The sequence below is a fragment of the Anguilla anguilla genome, chromosome 7 (genome assembly GCF_013347855.1).
Source record: "Anguilla anguilla isolate fAngAng1 chromosome 7, fAngAng1.pri, whole genome shotgun sequence".
Lineage (NCBI taxonomy): Eukaryota > Metazoa > Chordata > Actinopteri > Anguilliformes > Anguillidae > Anguilla > Anguilla anguilla.
In genome coordinates, this window is record NC_049207.1 from 38,709,634 (window position 1) to 38,735,728 (window position 26,095).

At 43.1% G+C, this 26,095-nt stretch overlaps 2 protein-coding genes across 3 annotated transcripts in view; both read left to right on the top strand.

Moving 5' to 3' along the window:
- The first annotated feature begins 1,122 nt into the window (after positions 1-1,122).
- Positions 1,123-8,745, top strand: LOC118232354 (DDB1- and CUL4-associated factor 10-like). Its single transcript, XM_035427270.1, has 6 exons — positions 1,123-1,816; positions 2,902-3,015; positions 3,685-3,882; positions 4,345-4,625; positions 5,317-5,462; positions 6,013-8,745. The coding sequence occupies exons 1-6, from the start codon at positions 1,275-1,277 to the stop codon at positions 6,394-6,396; spliced, it is 1,665 nt and encodes a 554-aa protein (XP_035283161.1). The 5' UTR covers positions 1,123-1,274; the 3' UTR covers positions 6,397-8,745.
- A 6,392-nt stretch (positions 8,746-15,137) lies between these two features.
- LOC118231757 (diacylglycerol kinase theta) overlaps positions 15,138-26,095 on the top strand; it is a 41,824-nt gene continuing 30,866 nt past the window's right edge. The window contains exon 1 of one of the 2 annotated variants that reach the window (XM_035425940.1): positions 15,138-16,624. In XM_035425940.1, the coding sequence (XP_035281831.1) occupies positions 16,402-16,624 (223 nt within the window). In that variant the 5' untranslated portion in view covers positions 15,138-16,401. The remainder of the gene's footprint in view (positions 16,625-26,095) is intronic. The other variant, XM_035425939.1, reaches the window with a different exon arrangement.

Genomic DNA, 26,095 nt, shown 5'->3' on the forward strand with positions numbered 1-26,095 from the left:
AGTAATACAGATACAACTGTAACAGGGTATATCAGTACGAATTATATTTCTTAATCTTAGCAGTGTTTCACAAAATTAATATTTTTCAGTACACCGGTAATCCCTGGTTATTCATTGGGTTGAATTGCTGGCTTTAATTAATTGCTGGCCACTTTTATTTTTGGGCTCAGATACAGTGCTAATCCACTGGGAATTAATTTGATTGGTTCCACCATTTTAACCATTTTATTATGTCATCATACAGTATACTCACATGTGGTACACTATTGGAGGGGGTTTTATTCTATTTTATTTATTTATTTATTTGCCATCTAGTGACTACAGAGAGGTGGGAATTAAGTATGCACCATTTGTGGACCACATTACTTGTGTACAGCAAGGATGCTTAGATCTGGGCCTTCAGACCAGTAGTCCTGCTGGTTTTATTTTCTACCTGAAAGTTCATTGATTGATGTCACTGATTGGCCAGAGAGTCCACTCACCCAGGTCTTAAATCAGTCCATGATCATGGTGGAAGAATGAAAACCAGAATTTTTTGCTGGGGCCAAGGACCAGATTTGAGGCCAATGTACAAAATCATCCAGAGTATACCACAGCATTATAATTAAAACATAAAAAATATGTTTATGTATTTGTGCCTTATTGGAATACTTTTATGAGGGAGAATGAATGTTTCTGTTAACCTACAGGGTCCAAGTTAAACTATACGGTTGTTCCCTGCACTTGGAACAGTACTTCTCTCTAGGGTTTTCGACACACTTGTTCCTGGTTATGGTTATACACTTTGTTGTACGTCGCTCTAGATAAGAGTGTCTGCCAAATGCCTGTAATGTAATGTTTCTGTGAATGGAAGGAGGACAAACATTTTGGTGCTCAAGCTAGTGTTCACCTATTTATTTAGACCAGTAATAAGAACTGGTATTCCAACAAGCAGAATGCATATAAAAGTTATTAATATCTTTTTTTAAATCTCTTAATTACCACTTCTGTTCTTGCAACGTAGCCACATTAACAAGAATGTAGCTGCTATGCAAAGATAAGCCCCACGCGCTGTGTCTGTGCTAAGGTGATCTATAGATTGTTTTATTTTGAAATAAAAAATACAGCCGATGGCCTCCGGAAGTAGAATTACCTGTTCGTCTTTTCTCCGACAGCTGTTCTCAGTTCAGTACAACAGCGGTAGCTTTTGCTTGGTATAGGGCGAGGCTGTTTTTGGGGTTTCATTATGCAAACGAAATGTTTTAAGTGTTTTTGTCTGGGGTAAACCAAGGAGGATGCCCAGGATGGAAAGGGACAAAGAAGTTACGGACCCCAACGCCTCTTCCGTCCGAAGAAGCGAGCAAATGGATCCACAAGAGCCGCGTTCAACTGATACCCCGACGATGAGCTCTGATCACCACAGCGAGGGTGAAGAAGCGGATAACGAGTCTCATTCGGACAGGCCCAGCAGTAGAACTTCCGAAGAGGAAGCCGGGGAACGTGATGAAGAAGATGAGATGGTCCGGGAGAGGTCGCCGCCCCTGCGCCACAATCGCGGATCTGCCCGCAGTTGGAGTAGTGGGATGGCGGGGACAACGGAGGACGCTCCTCGGTTTCAGTCCACAAGTGCGCCAGTGCACAGTACAGCATGTTCGTCGAATGGGCTGTTCTGGTGGCTGCGACAAAGGACGCTAGGAAGGGGACTTTTTGTAGATCCTGCCCGGGACAATTTTAGGACGATGACGAGCATGTACCGCTCAATGAATCCCGCGGATTCGGTGAATCTGAGCACAAAAACGCATGGTGCCGTGTTCAATTTGGAATACTCGCCTGATGGGTATGAAAACTATCTCAGATAGGCTATCTTAGCTAGCTAGTAAATTATTCGAGTCAATGTAACAAAACGCAGTCGTTTCTCCTGATTTAAGTTACATTTCTCATTGTTGCTTTGATGTTCTTTTGATGAAATGTGAATATTTTGCTGTTCCAACACTTGGGTAGTTAGCCTAGCTTGCTGTTTTTTTGTGTTGTCAACTTTGTTGCAAGCTAACGAATTCTGATGTTGCATGAAAGATGTCTGCCCCAGAAATTTGTCAGTTACAGTTTTATAAGTGAATAATTGAATCTCACATGTCAGCTTATTTTCTATATCTAGCCTGTTGTCTGAGAAAGCCCTGGTTAAAGCATTTGATTTAATGTTATAGTTAGCTGTGTAAAGATAGATTATTTGTCTGGTGTTAGCTACAACACAAATTGTTGTTTATTAGGTTAACATTACACTTATTTGTTATTAATAGCCACTTGGGCCTTCTTGGTGAAACTGCATTCTTGTTTCCCAAGTTACACTCATGTTCTCCATTTCTGTGCGTCGCTCTGGATAGGAGCGTCTGCTAAGTGACTGTGGTGTAATGTAACGAATTCAAACTTGGTTATTGGTTCGTGCAACTATACTGTTTAAATCGATATTTATAAACTTAAATGAATTTACAATTATTGTTCAATTTCCATTGCAATGTCGATTAAATCTTAAATGGCACTGTAAATGCTGATGTTTGCAAGTGGGGTGTTTTGTCTTTATACAAGCCCTAAAGGGTTTATATCTTGCCATAAATAGGTACCCAAATAAACTGGTCTCAAGAGCACGATTGTTTTGAATTTGATACATGCACACAATCCAATTCAGCAAGTCATTTTCTGCTTCCAGTGAACTTGACATCTTGCTCAGGGCATTGGGATCAGGGAAGTGCTGGGGATGTTCTACTCAGGCCTGAAGATTTTGGGGTGTGGCCTCATCCCACCTTTTTTCAAAACAATTTCTATTTTTTTGTTTTTTTTATTGTGTTGGGTGAAGCAATTCACATCAAAAGACACAATGGTTTCCCCACTGCCTAATCGCAAACCTTTCCTCTTCCTGAACCTCAGATCAGTGCTGACGGTGGCCTGCGAGCAGACCGAGGTGCTGCTTTTCGACCCCATCTCCTCCAGGCACATCCGCACCCTGGTGGAGGCCCATGAGGACTGCGTCAACAACATCAGGTGACCTCCCAATCGCTGCCAGTCGTCTTCTTCCGCCGTATGAATAGCGTGCTACAGTTGTGTGCATGGATGCACTTGGCACATCCATGTGTTTGAGATGTTCTAGCCTTCAGAAGAAGTGGTGTGCATGCCATAGGTTTGGAATTTAAAAGACAATTTGTTGCTCATAATCTATGGTCTGGCGTCCACGTGTTTCATGATCTGTTGATGAAAAGGTCTGTGGACAGCATGCTTAACTACAAAAACAATTAAAAAGAGATCATAATTGCTCCGCTTATTCCACCATCTATACCCACTTATCCTGGGCAGGGTTCTGGGGGTGCTGGAACCTCTGTGTGCATTGGGCGAGAGGCAGGAATACACCTTGTACATGGTGCCAATCTATCACAGGGCACTCACACCATTCACTTACACACTCTTACCTATGGGCAATTTACAATTGCTCAGCTTACTGATTTGTGGAAATGCATGAAGACATGCAATTCTGAAATGTGGGTAAATTGCTCAGTGAGGTATTGGCAGAAGCTGAAATGATTTTAATTATACCATGTTGTTACGTGTTGTGTCTGAGAATCCCAAATTTGACATTTAGTACCTGTGTCGTGTTCTAAATCTCCGGCCTGCCTTCTCTATGTTTATACATTTCTCGTGCGCCTACAACACTCCAAGGTTTCTGGACAACCGCCTATTTGCCACCTGCTCGGATGACACCACCATTGCATTGTGGGACCTTCGGAATTTGAACTCCAAGGTGTGCTCCCTGCATGGGCATGCCAGCTGGGTGAAGAATATCGAGTACGACACCAACACCCGCCTCCTCGTCACCTCTGGCTTCGACGGAAACGTCATCACCTGGGACACCAACAGGTGAGAGGCGGAGCCTTGCCGGAACATCTTTTGGAGGAATCTTTTTGCTAGAGAATGCAGTGAAGAATATGTCTGAGTTGGTGAAAACAGATTACGTGCATTTAAAGCTAATGTAAACAATAAATAAATAAAAACTTGCCCTTGTGTGTATAAAATTGTATTTTGTTTTACATACTTTTGTAAAAAAAAAATATTATAATCAGGGATTCACATAAGTGGTACGCAAGTACGCATGCATGGCTAAAAGATTGTTGCTCATTTTAATCTTTTTGCCATGTATGCGTACAACTTATATCAACCCCTGTATACAATAACCGTAGCATAACATTTAACTAGAAAGCGCATTAAAGCCGCATTTTGCTTTTAGATGTCAACAGATTAGCTGGGCCTGTATACAAGTGATGTGATAACATCATCGCTGCATCCGTTCCCTTGGCGTTTGAAATGAGCCCCGTTCCGCAGGTTCACAGAGGAGGGCTGCCCGCACAAGAAGTTCTTCCACACGCGCTACCTGATGAGGATGCGCCTGACGCCCGACTGCTCCAAGATGCTCATCTCCACCTCCTCGGGGTACCTGCTCATCCTGCACGACCTGGACCTGACGCAGTCCCTGGAGGTGGGCAGCTACCGCACGCTCCGAGCGCGCCGGACCACCCTCGGCGCCGACGGCTCCAGGACGGTGGGCGCCCCCCGCCGCGGCAACGACCCCAGCAAGGGCTCCGCCCAGTCCTCGCCGAGGGAAGGTGAGGTGCACGTTCCCTGGCCCAAGAGGGGCGGAGCTCAAGGTCTTTTTTTTGTGAGAAGTTTCGGAGGGGTGGAGACCATTGTTGTACCCCTTTTGAATTGCATAATTAGGATATCCGAATAAGCGCTGTGTGTACGCAAATCGCTGAAAGGGTGCCGTGTTTTACCCTCTGCTGCCCATTTTCAAAGGCAGGGACATTCAGTTCCAGTTTTGCAGCACCAGATTCCTGTAGCGCTGTATCACATTACTTTACAGGGATTTAGCAGACACTATTACCTTGAGAGACTTCCATGGCTTCTTGCAGTTTTGCCCAGTATTCATTTATTGAACTGAATATACAGAAGCAATTCAAGTTATGCACCTTGGTCAAGGGTTTATGCGTGGAAATACAGTTGAAGGGAGAATATGTTTCAAGTGTCAAACAATTAACAGCCAGCAAGTGCAAATTACTGTGCCGACCTGCCAGGAAAATGGCAATTTTTTTTTTGCCCTAAAGCATTTTGTTTATTGTAAAGAAAGGACTGTTATAAGCATACCGTGTGGGTTTGTGTCATGGCTTCTCGTTACATATTGTTCCTTATGTTAAAGGTTGCAGCCCAAGCAGCTGGAATTGAAAGGCTGGTTTTTTGAGTTTAACAGTTTTGATGAGTTTTAATGCGGTCTTTGATGAGCTTGTGTCCCGACGGCAGGCGCTCCCCCCAGGAACAGCCTGGAGGTCCTGACGCCCGAGATCCCGGGAGAGCGAGACCGGGGTAACTGCATCACCTCCCTGCAGCTGCACCCAAAAGGCTGGGCCACCCTCCTCCGCTGCTCCAGCAACGCCGATGACCAGGAGGTGAGCAGCCACACACACCTCACCCTCTCTCTTTCCCTGCTTAGCAAGCCAAGTGGTAGAATAGATGAGTCTAAGTGTTTCTGCTGTGGGGGACCTAGTCATGAAAACTGGAGGCCAGTATCTCTTCCCAGCCAAGTCTGTCAGATTCTCTCTTTCTCTTTAGCTTCTGTTGCCCTCATAGAGTTCAGAAATGCTGCTGGCAGTCTGTTGGTTTAGTTGTGTAACCTTAAACTACACTGTCGTATTGTCTTGCTGAAATTCGTCATATTACACTGTAATATGAGGATAAAGGTTGTAGGAATGTGAGCCAAATGTCCAATTGCAATAGAAATTGACAGGCAGATACTACATATCATTCGACTCCAGAAGAAATGAATGGCTCGCAGTGATATGTATTATTTGTGTCTGCATATGCGTAAATGTTGCTGTTCAAAGGCCCATTTATTTACAAATACATTTTTGTATGTAGCCTAGAAATGCAAGCCCCGATAGGCCACTTGGATTAGCTCCTCCCATCTCACAGTCCCTTTCCCTGGCCTCTGTTGTGCAGTGGACCTGCGTGTACGAGTTCCAGGAGGGCGCCCCCCCTCCGCGGGCCGCCGCGACCTCGCCCCGCCGCTCCCTCCGGCTCACGCACTACATCGAGGAGGCCAACGTGGGGCGGGGCTACATCAAGGAGCTGTGCTTCAGCCCCGACGGGCGGCTCATCTGCTCGCCGTACGGCTACGGCGTGCGCCTGCTGGCCTTCGACGGGAGCTGCGGCGAGCTGACCGACTGCCTGCCGAGCGACTCGCTGCCCACGTCGCTCCGGGAGGTGCGCTCCATCTACTCCCACAGCGACGTGGTGCTCACCACCAAGTTCTCCCCCACCCACTGCCAGCTGGCGTCCGGCTGCCTCAGCGGACGAGTCTCTCTCTACCAGCCCAAGTTCTAGACCTTGGGGGGGGGGGGGGGGGGCGGGGTGGTGCCGGGAGGGGGCGGCCCCACCCAGAATGGACGCTGACATTGCTGGAGGGTTGCTCCGTGTCCTTGCTGAATCGACTCAACTGTCCTCTCCAACTCCGAATGCATCAATAATTTGAACAGGGCTTGAAAAAGATTGTGGGTTTTATTTTTCTTATTTTTTTTGAGTGCTAGATCGTGGTCGTTCGGAACTAGGGCCGAGCAGCCCCTTTTGGGAGCCTCGCGTCTCAGGAGGGAGGGGGTCCGGTATTGCGATCTGGCGTCCATGTGTCTCCTCTCTCTGTCATGGGTGGAGGCACAAAACCACTGGCTAATGAGAGCAAACCCCCGGTAGGGTGACTACTGGATGCTAACCTTAGCTGTAGCCCCTGCCGTGCGACATGGACAGAACTATGGAGGCCAATGAAAGCTTTGTGTGGGGTTTGACTGTGGACTCGTTGAGTATGGAGCTCTGCTGGATGCCCACTGAAGCTACAGTGCACTCTGTTCTTGGAAGGCCCTCACTGACACTCAGCCCCGTCGCGCAGCGATACAATCTGGTAATTCCCCGTGGCAACTTAAACGTGAAGGACACTTTCCTCATTCACTGGGGAACTTGACGATGTCATTAAGCTAATGTTCCAGAAGGAGCTATGCCATATCAGACCTGAAGAATCCTGGGTCTAAAATTCAGAGTTTCGCATGGGGGAACTGAAACGAGAAATGCCCGAATCGTCGATATAACCTTATGGCGACTGCAGTATACTGTAAATGGGAGATGGGTTGGGTGAGAGAGACCGGCTCAGGTGCCTATACTTTATTATTGTACGTACTTTATTAAACGATGGGAAATGCAAACAGCCAGTCTATTTTTATTAGCGCCGTTGCCGTTGCACGTTAATGCTAACTGTCTCTCGTTTGAACCGTTTTGTTCGTTCGTTCGAATCGTTTCCTTCGTTTGAACTGTGTTCTTTTTGTGCGTCCTGCGGTACTCCCGAGGAAAAAGAACTCCCACGTGGCTGAAAGGTCGAAATGTCGGAAAGTCCTATTCGGAGGTGGTCTCGACGTTTCTTCTGCACTTTACTCAGGCCACAGGACCGTTGAGAAAAAATTCTAAATCACACTTTGCAGTCCTGCCTTGTTCTGACAGCAGAGAGAAGCCCCTTGCGTTCACTTTGCTCGCGTGCGTCCTCACTGCAGGAAACAGGAAGTGGGTCCTTGACCATTAGCCGCTTATAGAGTGCACTGGCTATCCTGTGCCTCAGCGTCCCTCACTCCAATCCCACTGGTGCTACTGCTGCTGATATTGCAACAGTTAAGATACTTAATTGATTATTAATTAATAAATTTCCTTCTGTGTCCTTCTGCCGCTTAATTTTCTGTCCTTGTTTTCCGTTTTAGTTTATATTCGTCTTCACCTAACAGTTGTTTAAAAAGTTGATTATTTAAACCCTGGAGCCTATTTGTAAATATTTTATTATGGATTTTATTATTCATATTGTTGTGCTTCAGACACTACAATGTGGTTTCACTGTTTCCAAAATGTAGCGCAATGGCCTAGTTTTTCATTTGCTTTTGTAACACATTGACCCCCAAGTTTTAAGTATGTTCTTGTAAAGGACATGTAGGCTAGTTGTTGACATGTTCAAAGCCTCAGTCTTTAAACTTGCTTTCTTCTCATTCGTTATGAGTTTTAATATGTTTTTAAATTTGTTTGTCAGGTCGTCCCTTTATTCACATTCAAACCAACAAAGTGTCGTGAGGTCAGCGTAGCACCTGACCTTGAATACAGAACACAGTACACAGTGGGTACTTTCTTTTGGAGCTACAAACACCTTCAGCGTACGCATGAGATTACATCCCCATGTTGATTTTAGCAGCTGTGATCTCAATTTTCTGGGATGATACCTGGTTACTGGGTATATGTACCTAAGTTCTATGTGCCAATAAGTAATTCTGTGGTTATGAGTGCAACTATGCACCCTGGAAATGGTAGTGTCATGACGGTACCTTAATTTACCACTAGATGGTGAAAGGGCACTTAGGATGGGTTCCAACATAGTTGGCTAAACAGTGCTTGTATTCTGATTTTTAAAGCCAGTGCACTACATGTGAATGCAGTTTTTCTTTTTCTTTTTTATTTTGGAACATTACTGTTATTTTCTTTTCCCCAATTTGACCTCTGTTGAAAATTATGAATGTGGAAGCTTGATCAGCAAAACACAAGGCATTTTGGAAAGACAGTTGTTGTTGCAGCTCCTGTCCTGCATGACAAGGGGCAGGAACAAAATGGAATTTAAAATAATAAAAAAAAAAAAATGTGGTTTTAATCTGGTGGACTGTGAGAATGGGGTTATGGAAATGATTTGGCCTAAAAGGCTTGCGGTATGAAAGGCAGATTACAATGTACAGTCTGCCATATGCCGTTTGATTAGTTAGCCTGTGTGTGCGATACTGTATGGTTTGGAGTGGGTGGCTGTTGAGCTGCATGGTTGTGAGTGTGTATGTTGAGCTGTACAGTTGTGCGTGGGTGAGTCTTGAGCCGTATGGTTGGGAGTGGGTGAGTGTTGCAGTGATTGGTTGAGAGTGGGCGAGAGTTGAGCTGCATGATTGGGATTGGGTGAGTGTTGAGCTCTATGGTTGTGAATGGGTGAGAGCTGAGCTGTTTGGATGGGAGTGTGTGAATGTTGTAATGATTGGTGGAGGGTGGGTTGAGCATGTTGATTTGATTGGAAGTACACAAGTGCTGTTGGTTCAATAGCAAGTTTGCATTGTGCATTTGATTAGCAAAGTGGTAGCATTCTACCTATTCTGGTTTAAGGCCATTCCAAAGCTCCAGGCTTGAGCAGTGCTGTAAGTTACATGTTTTGCCCCCCTGTTAATTCCCTGACACCTAAAGTTCCAAATATTAGCCGTGTTGATCAATTCAAACGGCTCAAAGAAGATGACAAGGCTGCTGATCGCCTTAATTCCCATTTTAAGAAATCTTGTCACAGCTTTCGTAACATGGGAATTAAGCCTGCATATGTCTTAGGGTTTTTTTTTTTTTTGACACCCTGTTATTCGTAATTCTCCTTCAGGAAATTTTTACACTGAACACGTTAAACACTGGGAAATTGTTGGGGTTTTGTTGTACATCTCAATTTCATGACTTTAAGATCGATTTATAAATGCTTGGGGTGTCAAGGACTTTCTCTGGTTTAGAGTTTTCTCCGCAGGAGAACTCTTAGCATCCTTTATTCTGATCTTATTGACCATCTCATTTTACAGCAGTCCATTTGTCCAGAAACAATTTTAACTTCTCGCTGATAGATACACTACATTTCCAAAAGCAGGAGGACACCCAGATGTCACACCCATTTGTACTTCTTGCACATCTCATTATAAAACCATGGGTGTTAATATGGAGTTGAACCCCCTGTGCTGCTCTAACAGTCTCCACTGTTCTGGCTTTGCAGTAGATTTTGGAACATGGGTGGGGGATTTGCTTCCATTCAGCCACAAGAGCATTACTGAGGTTTGGCACTGATGTTGAGTGTAAGGCCAGGCTCGCATCAGGCATTCCAATTCATCACAAAGGTGTTTTATCGGGTAGAGGACAGGGCTCTGTCCAGTCAATTCCTTCCCCACGAAATTCAGCAAGCCATTTCTTTATGGACCTTGCTTTGTAAATGAGGACATTGTCCTTATGTACAAAGCAAGGTCCATAAAGAAATTGTCATGATGAAACAGGAAAGGGCCTTCCCCAAACTGTTGCCACAAAGCTGGAAGTACACAATTCTTCAGAATGTCATTGTATGCTATAGCATTAAGATTTCCCTTCACTGGAACTAAGGGGCCTAGCCCAAACCATGAGAAACAGCCCCAGACCATTATTCCTCCTCCACCAAACTTTACAGTTGGCACTATTTGGGCCAGTACAGTTGGTACTATCCATTCCGCCAAACCCAGATTCGTCTGTCAGACTGCCAGATAGTGAACTGTAATTCTTCATTCCAGAGAACACATTTAGACTGCTCCAGAGTCCAGTAGTGGTGTGCTTTACATCACTCCAGCCGACGTTTGCCATTGCAAATGGTGATCGTAGGCTTGTGTACAGCTGCTCAGCCATGGAAAACCATTGATGAACAGTTCTGGTGCTGACGTTGTTTCCAGAGGTAGTTTTGAACTGTAGTGAGTGTTGCAATCATGGACATGATTTTTATGCGCTACACGCTTCAGCACTCGTTCCCGTTCTGTGAGCTTGTGTGGCCTACCGCTTTGCAGCTGAGCTGTTATACATTTCCAATTCACAATAATAGCACTTACAGTTGACTGGGGCAGCTCTAGCAGGGCAGAAATTTGACAAACTGACTTGTTAGAATGGTGGCATCCTATGACAGTTTCACGTTGAAAGTCACTGAGCTCTTCAGTACGACCCATTCTATATTGCCAATATTTGTCAATTGAGATTGCATGGCTGTATGCTCAATTCTATGCACAAATGGGTGTGGCTGCAATAGCCGAAAAGACTGATTAGAAGGGGTGTTCACATGCTATTGGGAATGTAGTGTACATCATAGGGGTGTGCAGAGACGTCATAATCTGTATCTGATCAACCAACAAAATTATCTGTATCTGTTTATCTGTATTCGGATAGAAGGCGTGGGCGTGGTTTATACCGGAAGTCACGTTAAATCAGGCAGATGTTGCATTTTCTAACCTAATATTCATTGGCAATGCAATGGCATATAATTAATTATGAAATATATTTCCACATCCTCATACTGTACTTTTAATCGCGCTCTCTCTTTTTTTAAAATTTTTAACTAAACTAAGTTTTATGAACTGTATGAACCCCAGCACCCCCCCCCCCCTTTAACTGGGGTACATTGAACAATCAGAAACAGAAAAAAATGTTTTATAAATCGAAAGATTCTGTTTTGCATTGGAAATAGAAACTACTTACATTAAAGATATATAGAAACATATCCTTCAGTTGAAGGGAATAATCTTAAATTTCAATGATGCTGCGTTCGCGTTTCTTGATGTGTTAACGTTACTGAAGTTCGCTAGGGAAACGTGAATTACTACTTGACAACAGTATATAACAGTAATAGCCTACATTAACTTTTTTTTGCCTGTTTTATTTATTTCCTCTACTGAAATAAGTTTGGATAGACTGCAAACCATCTGATGTCCTCATATGTTCCCTTGGTGGCAAAGTCTGTTACCATGAATGGATTTCGTGTTCATTATAGCCAAGACCTATGACTGATACATACAGCATGTTACATCTTAAACGGATGAATATTGACTGAAATACACGTCGGTTTTTTCAATATTTCGACAGAAATTAACATATACAGCTAAAAACTACAGGTTCTAAGCTTGATTTTGATGTATAGGTTGCGGGGGTTTGAAAGAAATCCAGCTGCCACACCAGGCTTGTGTCTCGCTAGCTCCCGCACCTCCTCCTCGATGCGATGCTCAGCCTGCTGCCTGCTGTGCGCTGACTCGGTGGGGCGACTACAGAATATATCGATCACTTTCCAATAATGTGTAGTAAATGAAACGACTAGTTAGTGATGGCTGACGCATAGAACTTATTTATGAAACGTTTTGCAGCGCAGTGGCTGAAAGTTTATTGGTGTGTGTAACTGGTACCTGCCTGCCCCCCCCCCCCCCCCCCCCCCCCCTCTCTCTCTCTCTCTCTCTCTCTGCCCGTGTAACGTTAGATAGAGGCTGTGAGAACTCGACATTGAGCTGACTTTTTTTTTCTTTCCCGAATCCGAATAATAACGAGCAATTTCGAGTATAAGAAATATCTGTTTCCATCGCATTATTCGTGCTTTCCCGAATACAGTATTCGGATATACATCCCTAGTACATCATTTGTCAGCACTTGTCATTTGCAAAGAACAGCGACAATCACACTAAAAGTATTGTAGCAGGAAATGTTGTATCGCCTTAAATTGTGCGAATATAGAAAAAATCCCTCTTCAGTTGTCATTTAAAAGCTTGTTTCAGCATTTTATCATATTGTGGTCTGGTTTGAAGGTTGCAGTGGGTTTCTTAGCAATTAAATTGGATACTGCATTAGAGGTGGCATATGGCAACGAGAAGCTTCTTAAAGTGGCATTTGCCTCTCATGTTATTGGCCGAGATAAATACAGACAAATTCAATCAGCCAATTTCTCCACTACACTGTCATGTGCATCCTGACTGTGAATGAGGAAGGAAAATGACAACGTGGATATTTTAATTTTTTATTTATGTTTTTATGTGGGGACCTTGAAGAACAACACAAAGATTTTTAAAAAGATATGTCTATATAAATGCATGTTTTAAAATGTACTCTATGATAGTTATTTATTTTTACTTTACACCCTCAGACTCCAGCACATATCATGAGTGTCCCAACTTTTTAATGAAAATTCAAAATAAGATTTAAAAAAAAAAAAAAAACACACATCAGCTTTACTTTTGGAAATAATATTGGGCCATCTGTGGTCCTTTTTATTTTTTTAGTTAAACACTGCTAATCGCACAGTTCTTTGCAAAGTTTGAAAATGACTACTAATTTCTTGGACAATTACATGCATTGTTCAGTAATGTGCTGCTTTATTGTAAAAAAAAAAAAAATTAAGCCTATATACTTTGCAATTGCTTTCGGTTTGTTGCAAGATCAATGAAAACCAATGATTTTTCCCTCGCATTGAGACACTCGACTCTCTGGATAATTGTCTTCAGAAAGCCACTGTTTCATTCATCGAATGTAATAATTTGCCGACCAAAATGAAATGAAATAATGATATATATATATATATATATATATATATATACTATTGTGTATGTAATGTGTTTAATATTATAAGTTCGCTTTCTTTTGCATTGGTTCCCTATTGACTTTCAATGCATTATTTTCTGTTGTAGTGAAATGTCTATATATACTGTGAACAGTGCGTTTATATCTATGCACTGTTCTATTTCTAAATATTAGGTCATTTTTATAAGGAAACGTGCAGAATTCAGTTAATATCTTAAATATGTGATAAATAGATGTACACTGTTAACGCTATTATGTATAACATAGAAATTCAACCCCAAGTTTTTGGGAAAAAAGCAGAATGATATCGAAAATTAAAACAAAAAAAAACTTAATCCCTGGTAGTCCATGTTTTTAGTACTTATCAGTTTAAGTGGATTTACAAATTAAAAGTAGGGAGATTTGAAACATGCAAATGTTAAGGTCATGACATCACAGTTATGTACTTCAAAGCACTGACTGGGACAAATTAAGCATTCAGTTTCATACACTACACTTAAGATAGTTTGTTATGTTGTGTTGCGATCCAGCTACAGAGATAGCCACTAGGGGGTGCCTGAACAAGACGACAATGTTCTCTAGAACAGGAACAGGGGAAAAATATTTGCTCAGTAGGCACCCATTATACCTTATCTATTATTCAGATGACGAGAATACTGATGAAGTACATAAAGAAAAAAAAACTAAATGCAAAGGACTGCAGTTCATATAGACGCGTGGCTTTGTGATATAAATATTTACCATCTAATTAATATTTTCTATTACATTGTTTCTGTTTATTGGTAGAAGTCCTACAACAATAAAGACAACAGTGCATTCCTTCTCTAATAAATTAAATTGAAATAGCCAGTTGTCCTGCAACATGGCTATGCTGAGAAAATGTGGCCCCACCTCGATACTTAACAGGTGGAAATAAGGCCCTCAAATGCAGATAAGAATAATGGGGTAATATACAGGCATGTACCCTTATAATTAGCATGATGTCACTACAAGCTGCTGTGGAGTTAACTTAAGTGCAGTTTGTTAGCATCAGACCACAAATGTTGAAACCCCAGAGTGAACTATCCCTTTAATGTAATGACAAACTTTTCTCCCTCTGACCACAACTCCCAGGACATTGCAGAGAGCAGATGAGAATTTTTAAACGAATATACAGTGTCTGGGAAAGGTATGGGTATCACAAACTGTCTGTCTTTGCTTTGGGTGGAGCACAATCTGTTGCATTGTGGTTTGACTATGGTGAGCCTACACATTTGTATTATTGTGCACATTGTTTACACAGATGCAATTATCTCTGGCAACGATGACACCTTTACTGACCCATCCCAGAATGCGGAAACACTGCTATTTTTAGACTTAAACTCAAGCAAATTCCTTTCAGACAAAAACAGTCCAAACTTTGGGCCAAAGAGTCAAACCTATTACCTACGTTTCCTTACAAACGCCCCCGACCCCCCAAAAAAGAATGCCTCGAAATGTATAAAATACTCCCTCGGTCTAAAAACATGCTCTCTCAAAATGTGTTATTTTTATACACTATACGATTATCTACTTGTTTCAATGTTCGTAAATAAACATTATTGTTTTTTGCTTTCATGTAGGCCTACAGCGCTTCATACCGACGGTACCACTGCTTTCAACGTTAATTCCTGGGTTTCAATGTCAGGAAGAATCTTCTGTCTACACTAATGTAATACCATCCACAATTTAAAAAAAAATAAAATAAGAACATTTGAATAGAGTTATCAGTACCTCCATTTAAATAAAGCTTTGCAAAATGCAGCCTCAAGCCACGAATTCTAGTTCTCCACTCCCTTCCTGTATCAGGCGGTTTGATTTAAAACGGTTTCCTTACTTTGCATACCTAATCCAAGGAAGGTTTTACGGTGAGATAGAACTATACTAATGACCCTGTCTTTTTAAATCCCATCCACAAGGTTGAGGGCGCCAGTAGGTGTTCGAACGCTGTTTGACTACCGAATTGCGAAGTGTGCGTGTGCTGAGCTGGAATCCCTGCATCTGCTTGTCTTACGCAGGTCCAGGGAGGGCGGCCGCACAGAACGAACAGCAGGTATCGGCGTCAAAACGCAAATCCATTCCGCAGTGAAAAACTATCTCGAGACGTGTACAGAATGTAGTAAAATGTTAGCTCGTTGGCGCGCGCATACACGTCGCAACAGGGAGAACACAGCGGCTGTAAACCAAGGCACGAGTCGAGGAAAGCAGCTGAAAAAGGCTGGAGGCGGAAGTTGTGTTCTTTTATAACTCCGATATATGAAAAGAAAATTAAAACGGGCAGAATGCAATTGTGTAGACTCGGTGTCTCCCTCAATGGAATATATTTATATAATTTTCTTGCTATTACTAGTTGGACAGCTACCCATTTCCTTAACTAATGCGGTTGACCAAATTTGATTGCAGAGCTAAATTAGCTGTGTTGTCGCGAGCTAGCTTACAGATTGTGTGAATGTCGGGCCAGCCTGTTCTACCTAGCTAACTATGTTCTCGAATTCTTGGCGTAACGTAAAATATTTACTTGAATTTCAATTGACATCTTTGTTAGCTTTTTAAAAAAGCTAGCAACCAGTTGAATACCGGTTTCCCTTTCAGCAATGTTATTAGCCAACCGAGGAGTCTTAAAAGTAGCCATGCCTCATCTACTTTCCTAGCAATCGCCTGCATTGATTAATATGAATATATCGATATTTTTCATTCTAAAAGTTAGCCCTTTTCGGAATTTGCTTACGAACAAGTTGCAATAAACTACTTGTTAGCTAGTAGCCCGCAACAATGTTTTACTGTGCAACTCATCTCACCGTCGCAAACAAGGAAATTGTTGCTGATAGTTAAACTAAATCTCGGAATCCATAGTTCAGACATGTTTCATTAGTAGAGTATGTCTGTATAGTCTATCATTTCAGCCCAAATCGTGTGATAATTTTATGGTACACTGTAAATAGCGTACGTGACTGGATGTTGAAGACTCGTTTCGGGGGTAACCTAGCCAGCTAGCGAGCAGTTCACGTTCACGATTCACATTCTCAGTACAGTCACGATGACTCTGGCGGAAAGCAAAGAAGCGGTGATGAGAACGATTACAGATTCGATATAGATATTGGGATTATCTTTTCACGTTTACTGTAAAAAGCAAAGTATAAAAAAACGTTCTACAGCAGTAATCGTTGTGGCATGGCAGACAGCGGTCGAATTAAACATGGGAACTCCAGCTCAGACAGTCCCGGCGCTAGCCCTCTCTCTGGGCGGAAGAAGGCACAGCAATCCCCGGGTTCTAGAACCAAGTACCAAGTCGGGGCTCCTGGACACTGCTTCAGGAAAGTGACTCTAACCAAACCGACATTCTGCCACCACTGTAGCGATTTCATATGGGGACTGGTTGGCTTCCTTTGTGAAGGTGAGATACAGTATAACGGATGATGATGTGTTTTGATTCTTTAGATTTTTCCCCGTAGCAAGCTGGCCAACAATTACTCTTACCTCGGTTGATGAATTTTGTTTTGAAAGCGAAAGGAACATGTAACTTATATCTGTTTTATGTATAACCTGTGCATTCTATAGAAGAACAGAGTTGCTCGAATTCATGTTTTTATTTTAATTTAATTTTTTTACTTGTACGTTCATACAAATAATTTGAGATGAAAATGGTTAGGGTGCGTTGGAGCTCTACTCATGTTGACAGTTCTCAACAAATAGCTGTCTAGTGTGTTTTACTAGCAATGCATTTCCCTCAAGTTATTTAAATTGCCGTTGAGAGTCAAGGTAGGGATTTTGAGGGACTAGTCTATGTGTTTATGTAGTACTGGTCGATTGCGTAGAGTATCAGCCCTCTGGATTGTTTTGTCTCGTGCCAGTAACATAACTCCAAATGCACGTTGCCTACATGACAGACTTTGCTTCATTGCCTGTGGGACTATTGGAAACCACAATGATCTCTGGTTTAAACGGGTTAACTTTAAGCCGTTAATGTTACGCCGTCACTGGAAAGGTTGTTTGCTCTCGTGGTCCTGAGGATTAGCAAGTTTCTCACAGTTCTTAGCTGGCGACAGTGCGTATGCTGATCTCTTTTGTGCTCAATAGTGAAGGCAATATTGTCGTCCGATCAGCTGGATGCCCGAATTTGACCTTGTCCTCGGTATCTGTCCTGGCTTAAATGACATTTGATTTCCGTTATAATACAGCGAATTTCCCCTGGACCCTCTATCAATGATAGGCCTATAGGGATTCTGGTCTATCCAGAATTATTTTTAAAAAACGTTTTGCTTTCATTATTTTGCTTCTGGTCAGTGTATCCTGCAAGTTGTTTATACCTCTCAAATGGCAGTCATCTATTGTTTGGAAGCTGGCCGTGAAGTTGTTGCGCAGAATTTGGTGTTGGCTGCATGAGCTCACACAGTGTAAAAACGCAGACCAGCTGATGCTGAGTTGCAGTGAAAGCGAAATTGTGGCAGGGATTGTGTGTGGTGTTCTTTTGGTCTGCAGTTTTAATAATTTACTGGTATGTAGATTACATCAGTGGTTTTCAAACTTGGTTTTAGAGCCCTGTGTAAACTGGTTTTTATTCCAACCACTATTGCAAACGCAGAATTTTAACAAGCTGTTCATTTTTCTTAATTCGATGCTTTTCACATGTTGAGGGATTAGTTACGATCTTAAGCCACTTCATCAAAAATAGCTATTCACATTATGCTTATTGTGCTATATTGCAAACAATTGCATAAAATAGGTAAAACATTTTTAATTATCAAATTAAAGACTGAGGTGAATCGATAGGCTCGTGATTGTAAAAATGTGGATGCCTGCCCACTAGAATGAACCATTTGGTAGATAATATTTCAAAGAACCGGCATTGTGTTAAGTTTAAGGAACAAATTATGAAAGAACTTAAACACATTTGGTCAACAATAATAATTTAGCCAGAGATTGGCTGTAACAAAAACCAACAACAGACAGAGATCCCCAGGACTGAGTGGATTACATGAACAAATGATGCACATTATGGTGGAGGAGCGTCAATGTTTACATGTGGTTTCTATACGAGTGAAGGAGACTCTGGTTTGGTTGTCGTGTCTGAGGCCGATGGGTATTTTGTCTGAAGACCTGGGCCCGAATGGCTGCATCACCTTCAAGCTTAGGCTCTTTATTTATCCGCGTTCATCCAAGCATCACCTTGACCAAAAGAGTCATACCTCTGCCTCGCTCTCCAGTTTTGAGTGCCTGTGCTATAGAAAGAGCCGACAAACGTGAAAATGTAGCCCTTCTGGAGTCAAGCTGTGCCATTTTAGATCTTTTGCACTGTTGCCAACCCCTAGTGAAGGTTCGGCACAAGGTTGGGTCATCATCCGCCTGGTCCTTTTGACCTTTTGTGGTCAGGCTGCGCGAACATGGTCTAAGTCTGTTCAATGGCAGTTTCTTTGCAGGAAGCGGAACGAGAAATTATAAAGTACATTTTATAGAACAGGTGGGACGCATCCAGAGAAGACTACTTATCAGTTATCACCAATGTGATGTATTTATGAAACTGTACCTTTTGTAAGTTTGTAACGTGTGTGGTTCCTCTGCCGCAGTAGCTGTAGATGGAAGCAGTGCTCGGAACCCTTGGAGGTGTGTTCTCGGCTGTCATTATAAATCCTGTCAATGTGAATTGTGTTCGGAGCTGCAGCAGATGGACTGTTCTTTACAAGCAGACGACAAAAGTGCTCAATGCAGCTTCCAAGCCAAGCGGGGAGGGAGGGGGGGCGTGTTTTCAGAAATTAGCAGACATCGATATGAGCTGCCTGCAATAATAGGCATTTGTTTTAAGGTCTCAGAGGTTGTTGTTGTGTGTGTATTGTGTGCGTGTGTTTGTGTGGTGGGGAGGTGGGTTGGGGTTGGGGTATCTGTTTAAGGATTCATAGTGACTGGAGTAGCCTATCCTTCTTACCCATCCAAAGGGCATTTAAAATGTTTTCCTTGTTTAAAGGACCCTCCTTGCAGCTGTTGTCCTGAAACCAAATATTTTAACTGATTAATTCAAGTTTGTTTTGTGTTGTTTTATAGGTTTACTGCCGTTACATTAATTCCTGAAAAACAAGTCTAAAACTTCCCACTAGTGGCAGTTTTCAATAGCACGTCTGGCACTTCTGCTTTAAGCTTGATCATCATACTACAGCCTAAATGGGTAATATACAAAAGCACTGATCTGTGAGGCTCTGTTTGACGGTGTCCACTGAACGAATGCATAACCGTAGTGATGTAGGATATGCATGTTCTGCAGTGTGGCCTTGCATGTTCCTGGCAAGGTCATCTTACAGTGTGGGGAGTCCTGTCAGAATTCCCACCCGTCAGCAAGGATGAGACACGCTGTGTAGAAATGCCGTCAGATGTGCATGATTTGGCCCAAGTGTTCGATCAGACCGTTTGTTTCAAATCGCTCCTCTTGAGTGCAGTAGTATTCTCTTTTTTTTTTGTTTTGTCTGCAACAGTCTGTGACAATGCGTGGAATGTGAAATGGGTCATTGACACTGGGTGGTTTTTGGCTACCACTTATGCTGCAGTTACACCAGTAGTCTTCAGCTTTCTGTACTATTCATATATAAATCAAGATCATACCTTACATTACATTACATTACAGGCATTTGGCAGACGCTCTTATCCAGAGCGACGTACAACAAAGTGTATAACCATAACCAGGAACAAGTATGACGAAACCCCTAGAGAGAAGTACCGGTCCAATTGCAGGGAACAACCGCATAGTTCAACTTGGACCCTGAAGGTTAAACTGATTAACACTAACAACGAGAACGGCAACAACGCAGTCAATGGAAAAAATGCAAGCATTAGTTAAGACAGTTAATGCACCTAAGTCACCTACCTGCCTTAAAATAGTTTCACTTTGTCATTTATGGAAAGTTTTTGTGGTCATAACATCCTGTCCGTTATGTACATACACAGGTAGCTGAGCTGAGAGCGAATGAGTAACTGTACCAAAGAGTACAGAGCTGCTACGATGACCGGGTCATATTTATACATTGTTGTCTTTCTAAAGGGTGCTGTAAAAATAGGAAATTACAGTACTTTTCTGTAATATTTTGGTAATCCAGACCTGAAGGTAGGCTTTATTTGGTCCTGTGTAGGCTTGTTTGACAGTTCAGTGTTCAGAAGTGTCATGATATTAGATTATTCATATTAAAAATGAATACGCTTTCATTATAAATTCTGTTTAAATTAGTGATATTTGCTTCCATTTCAAGAAATGAACATTTGTGCCAACGTGTAGATAATTAGTCCACATTTTAAACCGGGGATGGGTAAAACTCAGAAATCACTAAACGATTACACCGTGCAAAAAAACGCCATGGTTCAAAAGCAAATCCTGTGGCATGTATGAGCGCAAATCACAGGAAAGCATCTGATGGGTGGAACAGAGTGGGTGACTTCAAATGCCTTGAGAGGATACAACAGTAATAATGTGTTGGGATTTCTTAGTCTTTAATAAAGACAGGCTATATTTTCCACAAAATGAAAAAAAACAGGCAATATTAAATGAATTTGTTTTGAGTAACAAAGGAATGGTTAGGAAAGCTTTCCTTTAATAAAAATAGAAATGACGCTGGTCACGTTTTCTTGCCTAGTTTTGTTGCACCTTTTTAAAACGAAAGCTCTCGTGTATGTTTGCTGTGCAGTACAGCCTACCGCCGGCTACTTCATGACTTGTCACTCACACTGTGGGCTGTTTAAGTCTCACACGATCTTGCGATGTTCCGGACAGTGCTGTCGCAGCTTAGTAGGCCTGATGCACTCGCAAAGTTTTCATTTGTCTATTTTCTATTTGGTCTGCTCGAAGTGAGACCAAACGGCACTTTGCAAAGCATTTTGAGGAATGCCAGTTCTGTTTTCTGTGCGCGCAAGCAGACGCCTACGCTATCACTCGAAAACTGATCAAGGAACCTTTTCTCACGTACATGTCGCAACCTCACTCAGTTGTCAAAACCCATCTGCTGCAGTAATGCTTTTTAAACAGGAGCCTACGACAATCACAGTGCGAATAGGACACGTAAAAGGAATAGTTATGCGTTATTTTGATAACACTGGCGCTTTAAATAACAGGCATTTAATTGTAGAGCTTTTTCTCAAGCGTTTATCATTTTTGTTAACGTCTATCTATTAAACGTTTTAGAAGGCACAACCGTACTTTAAATAATGTGCTTTACTTTGAATCTTATGTTAATGTATGAGTAACTGTGTCGCTCTCCTAGTATTCCTCTCATACATGTGCACAAAGTACACAGACTAATGAGACTTCATTTGAAATTCAAAAGCAAGCTTAAAGCTTAAAACACATCCGTGATTTATTCTGTTTTATTTTCAGTGCTCCAAGTGTTCATGTTTTCATTTAATTGGACCTCAAAATGAAAATGTAAAAATATAACATTTGTGCTCCCTACTCCTCTCGATAGAACTTTTTTTAAACACATTTGCAAGTAGAAGACTGGCAGAGGACGTTTAGCCTACTTGATTGGCTGAAGCTGTTTTGATGGGCATTTTGATGTTTAAATGCCCCTTATCATTGGAATACTGTGTTGTCGTCCAGAATTTAACCGATGAACGGTAACCCATTTTGATTTCTACATTTCCTAGTTCAGGTTGCTGCTTCGGATCTTCAGAGTAGCAAATGATTTCCCTGTCTTCTTCAGTCGTCCAGTAATAAAGGAGGAGCGTTCCGTAATTTCCTAACGTTTGATGCATTGTGTGATGACTCATGATTTTGTGTGAGTAGCACAAAAAAGGTGGGGCAAGAAGGGAGAGGCTGAGATAAGAATAGGGTCAAATTCTGGGAGGGAATGAGGGAACTGGGAGTAAGTCAGATGTGGAGCAACTGCTTCTGTACACGTGCACATGTGTCTGCATGCAAATTTGGGTTGCTTGCTAGAGTGTGAGTGAGATGGCTCTGTGTCTGGGCACAGTAACCATTGTAACCATTGTTGTGTGTCAGTGTGCCGCCTGTCCCAGGCCTGCTGATTCCTGTCCAGATTACCTAAGGTGTGGTAGGAAATGAGAACAGCATTGCAAACTGCTGCACACATTGTCAGAGTTGTACTACTGTGGAGTCCAATTAAATGACGAATGGTTAATTAGCAGAAGTTATTTAGTAAGTGAATAATTTAAAACAAAAGGTGGGCACAGCATACTGAAACACTTAGAGCCGAGTTTGAGTGAGTGAGTAAGTAAGTGTGCGAATGTGAAGTCAGGAGTATTGGAGAATCATCAAAGTGAATGAAACGACGGAGTAAGCTTGACTCTGGGGTCTCGGTGAGTGAGTGTGAGAATCGATGAGCGTTCATTTAACATATGTTGCAGTTGCAGTTCATTGGAAGTTCACAGTTCATTCACCTAAGGGGGTCCACCTCTGGTTTTACTGGGTGGAGCTAAAGAGACAGAAAGGTATCGGCAGATAGACAACACAAGAAGTCCAGTTACCTGTGACCGTGTGTACAGACATGCGGATCAATGGGAATCCCATTGATCCACTGAATCGCAGATCCAAATGCCGGCGTGCTTTAAAAATTCTCACGGCCGCACCGTTGACAGCTCACAGAGACTGTCCCAAGAAAAGGAGTAAAAGGCCCCATCCAGGAGTAACGGGAAAGATGGAATTGGATCGGTTGTGTCACCACCACCCCCCCCGCTTTCTTAATTGCGCTCATTAGACAGGATCTTCCCAGCCGAGCGCTAATGTGCCTGACGTCGTCAGCCTCACCAGAACAGTCGGGGAGCTCGTCGCAGGTGCCTGGCCGCGGTTTCACCGTGGCCCTAGATTTCGGTGCACCGTTGGCACCCTGCCTTTAACCCCCAACTCGGGGACAGGCTTTCCTAGCCGTCGGCCGGTTTTGAGGTCTCCTTTTAGATCGCTGAGCTGCTTTACCCCGCGGCTCACCAGGAGAGTTGGCTCCCGTGACAGAAAACACAGGCGGGCAGGATGTCCCTGCTGGATTGCCTGTCCTTGCCGTATAGGCATTGTGGAAAGCGCAGGAACTTTTTGTCTGCCCCCCACTAAAGGATGTGTACACGCCATAAAGGAATAATGTAGTCTACCTCCTGCTTTTTGCATTTGCCCAAAGAGCTACTTCAATAGTCCTATTGACTGTACCAGTCAACCTTTGCTAGATTCGATCTATACCAGTTAGTCTATACCAGATTGACCTGTGAAAATCTTTACTAGATTGACTGTTACAGTCAGTCTAGTATACACTGCTGTGTTGGTAAATGGTAAATGGTAAATGGACTGCATTTATATAGCGCTTTTATCCAAAGCGCTTTACAATTGATGCCTTTTTTGTGCAGTAGTTCGAGAGAGCGTCTTCATCCTCAGTGAAGCAGTTGGAGTTAACCTCCTTTTCTCTCCTGGGTGTAGAGCTTCTCCTTGTCAGCAGAACACTCGGGTGGTAGCGTAGCTGTCGGGAAACGTTTGCTTTGTTTTCTGTTCACGGCGGTGGGGAGCAGAGGGTCGCCGCACACACCGGTCTAGAGCTAGAGCTGGCAGCCCCCCCCCCCCCGAAGCAGGGCCTGAAGCATGCTGTCTCCTTAGATCCCTGTGCCTCTTCATGAGGGCTTGAATCTGGGGCCCATTAAAATATCAGCAGGAGCCAACAGGAATCCATCACACCTCCTCATTCCTCCTCGGGTTACCATGAGGTGGAGAAGGTCAAATGGGAAGAGGGTCACACAACCGTTGCACTTTGTCAAGCTTTCTTCTACTGTGGAAAAATAGTTATTTATTAAGGGTTATTGCATATTGAGTTATTGAGTAATGGATATTAAGTAGTGGTTATCCCACTAAATGAAAAATGGTCATTTAGTAATGGTTATCCAACGAAATGAGTAATGGTTGTTTTGTAAGTAAATAATATTTATTAAGAAAAGATGAATAGAGCATCACGTGACAGCTAGAACTAAGCCTGAGTGAGTCAATGTGTGAATGTTCGTGTGAAATCTGGAGTATTGTGGGGTGTAAACAAACTGAATGAATTGGTGCAGTGAATTGCGTGTATGTTTGGAAGTAATTGTTATTGTGTGTGATCTTCAGGGACTGGGATTGTGCAGTAGTTGGCTACAGTGTTTAGCATGCATAGTATACATGGACACCTGTATGTATGGAGCATATGGGCACAGTGTTAAGCGTAGACATAGCATATGGCCGCTGTGTACATTGCGTGTTCAGTTTGCCGGGAGGTTTTTTCTGTAGTGTTGAGTGTGTGGGGGACGTATGGATGCAGTGTTGAGTGCATATGGAGCGCATGGACATGGCGTTGAGTGCATATGGAGCATGTGACCGACTGGTTCTGGTGTTGCCAGGCAGAGGGGGAGCCGCTGTTGTGTAATCTGCTGCAGCAAAGTCGTGATTGACTCCTCCGGTCGGCATAGCAACAGCAAGTCCTCTGGAAAGAGGGGATTGGATGCCAGTGCTCAAGAGAGAGGAAGAGAGAGAGAGAGAGACAGAGAGAGAGAGAGAGAGAGACAGAGAGCAGCTGAGATCCTTTCAAACGTTAGCGCTGGCTGTGTAGCCATGCACGAGTTTATCTGCTGTGCTCCTGTGTAGTTTGTGACAAAATGTCCTGCAGTATTACATTAGCCATTACAAATGTAAGCAGATGATTGATAAGCATCGGCATTGTTACGAGCCGATGTGCATTTCTACAGTCAAAAGATGAGGGAATGTACCACCTCTCACTGAAATCACACCGTGTCAGTGAGCGTTTCGTTCTAGGCCTTCCATGTTGGAGTGCACAGTTGATCATATATCATCACCCAGTGCGGGATGAAAGAAATGGAGGATAAAATTGGGTAAGAAAAGAAGATGCCCTCTCACAGGAAAGATGTTTCAAGCGCGCACCACACCAGTGGCCCCTACATAAAAGACTCATAAATGCTTGGTGCAACCAACAGTCGCTGAAGCGTACAGTGCTTTCCAGTGCACCGAGCATATGGTGCTCATAACCCGCAGTTTGCGATGGGAGCCGTTAAAGTTCAGACAGGAAGGGAGGGGGGGGGGGGGCTGGGGACCACTCAGGTGCGTGCTCTCACACCTCGTCGCTCCGGGTAGGGCTGCTGCGGGGGCGTCGTGCTGACGGAAAAGATTCTCGCAGCCGCCCACGAAATGCCAGCGGCAAGCGAGGCTGGAGCGACCACTTCCTGCCGTAGCTGACTCGGCGAAACCGCCGAACTCGCCTTCTGGTGAAAAAAACCGCCCAAACTCTTCTGCGCTCGCGTGCTGGTTAATTCAACCTGCGGTCCTGCTAACGGGCAAAGGGTTTCGTTAACCCAGTCATGATTTGAGCTGTCGCGTAGTGTCAGTAACTGGCGTCGGTATAACGTCAGTATGAAGGCTGCGCTTTTCGTAGAAGGCCAATTCGATCCAGTGAATGTCTGACATGGTAGCATGAACTGAAATTTATTGAAGGGTTTTGTTAGAAAAGTTTTGCCTTGAACCTGGAAACGTATCAAATAGTACTTGTTTTGACATCATTTATGTGGACTCAGTAGACTTCCAACAGGACTTCCATCATTCTGGCAAATGGCATCCGTTGTAGTTAAAGCATAGTGGTGGGCATGAGTGACTATGAGACTTTGGGCATTTCCTCAACAATAATTTCTTTAAGGAGTGCCAAGACGCTCACAAGACCGGCTTAACTGAGGGGATTCTCTGAGAAATAAAAATTACCAGCATTTTGTTTGCAGTGCGTTTACAGTACGGCTATTGTTTACTGTCTCTGTAATTGGAGCTTGAAATTGATGAGGACCATTACTGGGAATAGGCAACAAGCATTCAATAGTTAGCCTAACCCCTGGGAAAGTGTTTGGTTGGATGTGCCCTACCCGCTGAAAGTCA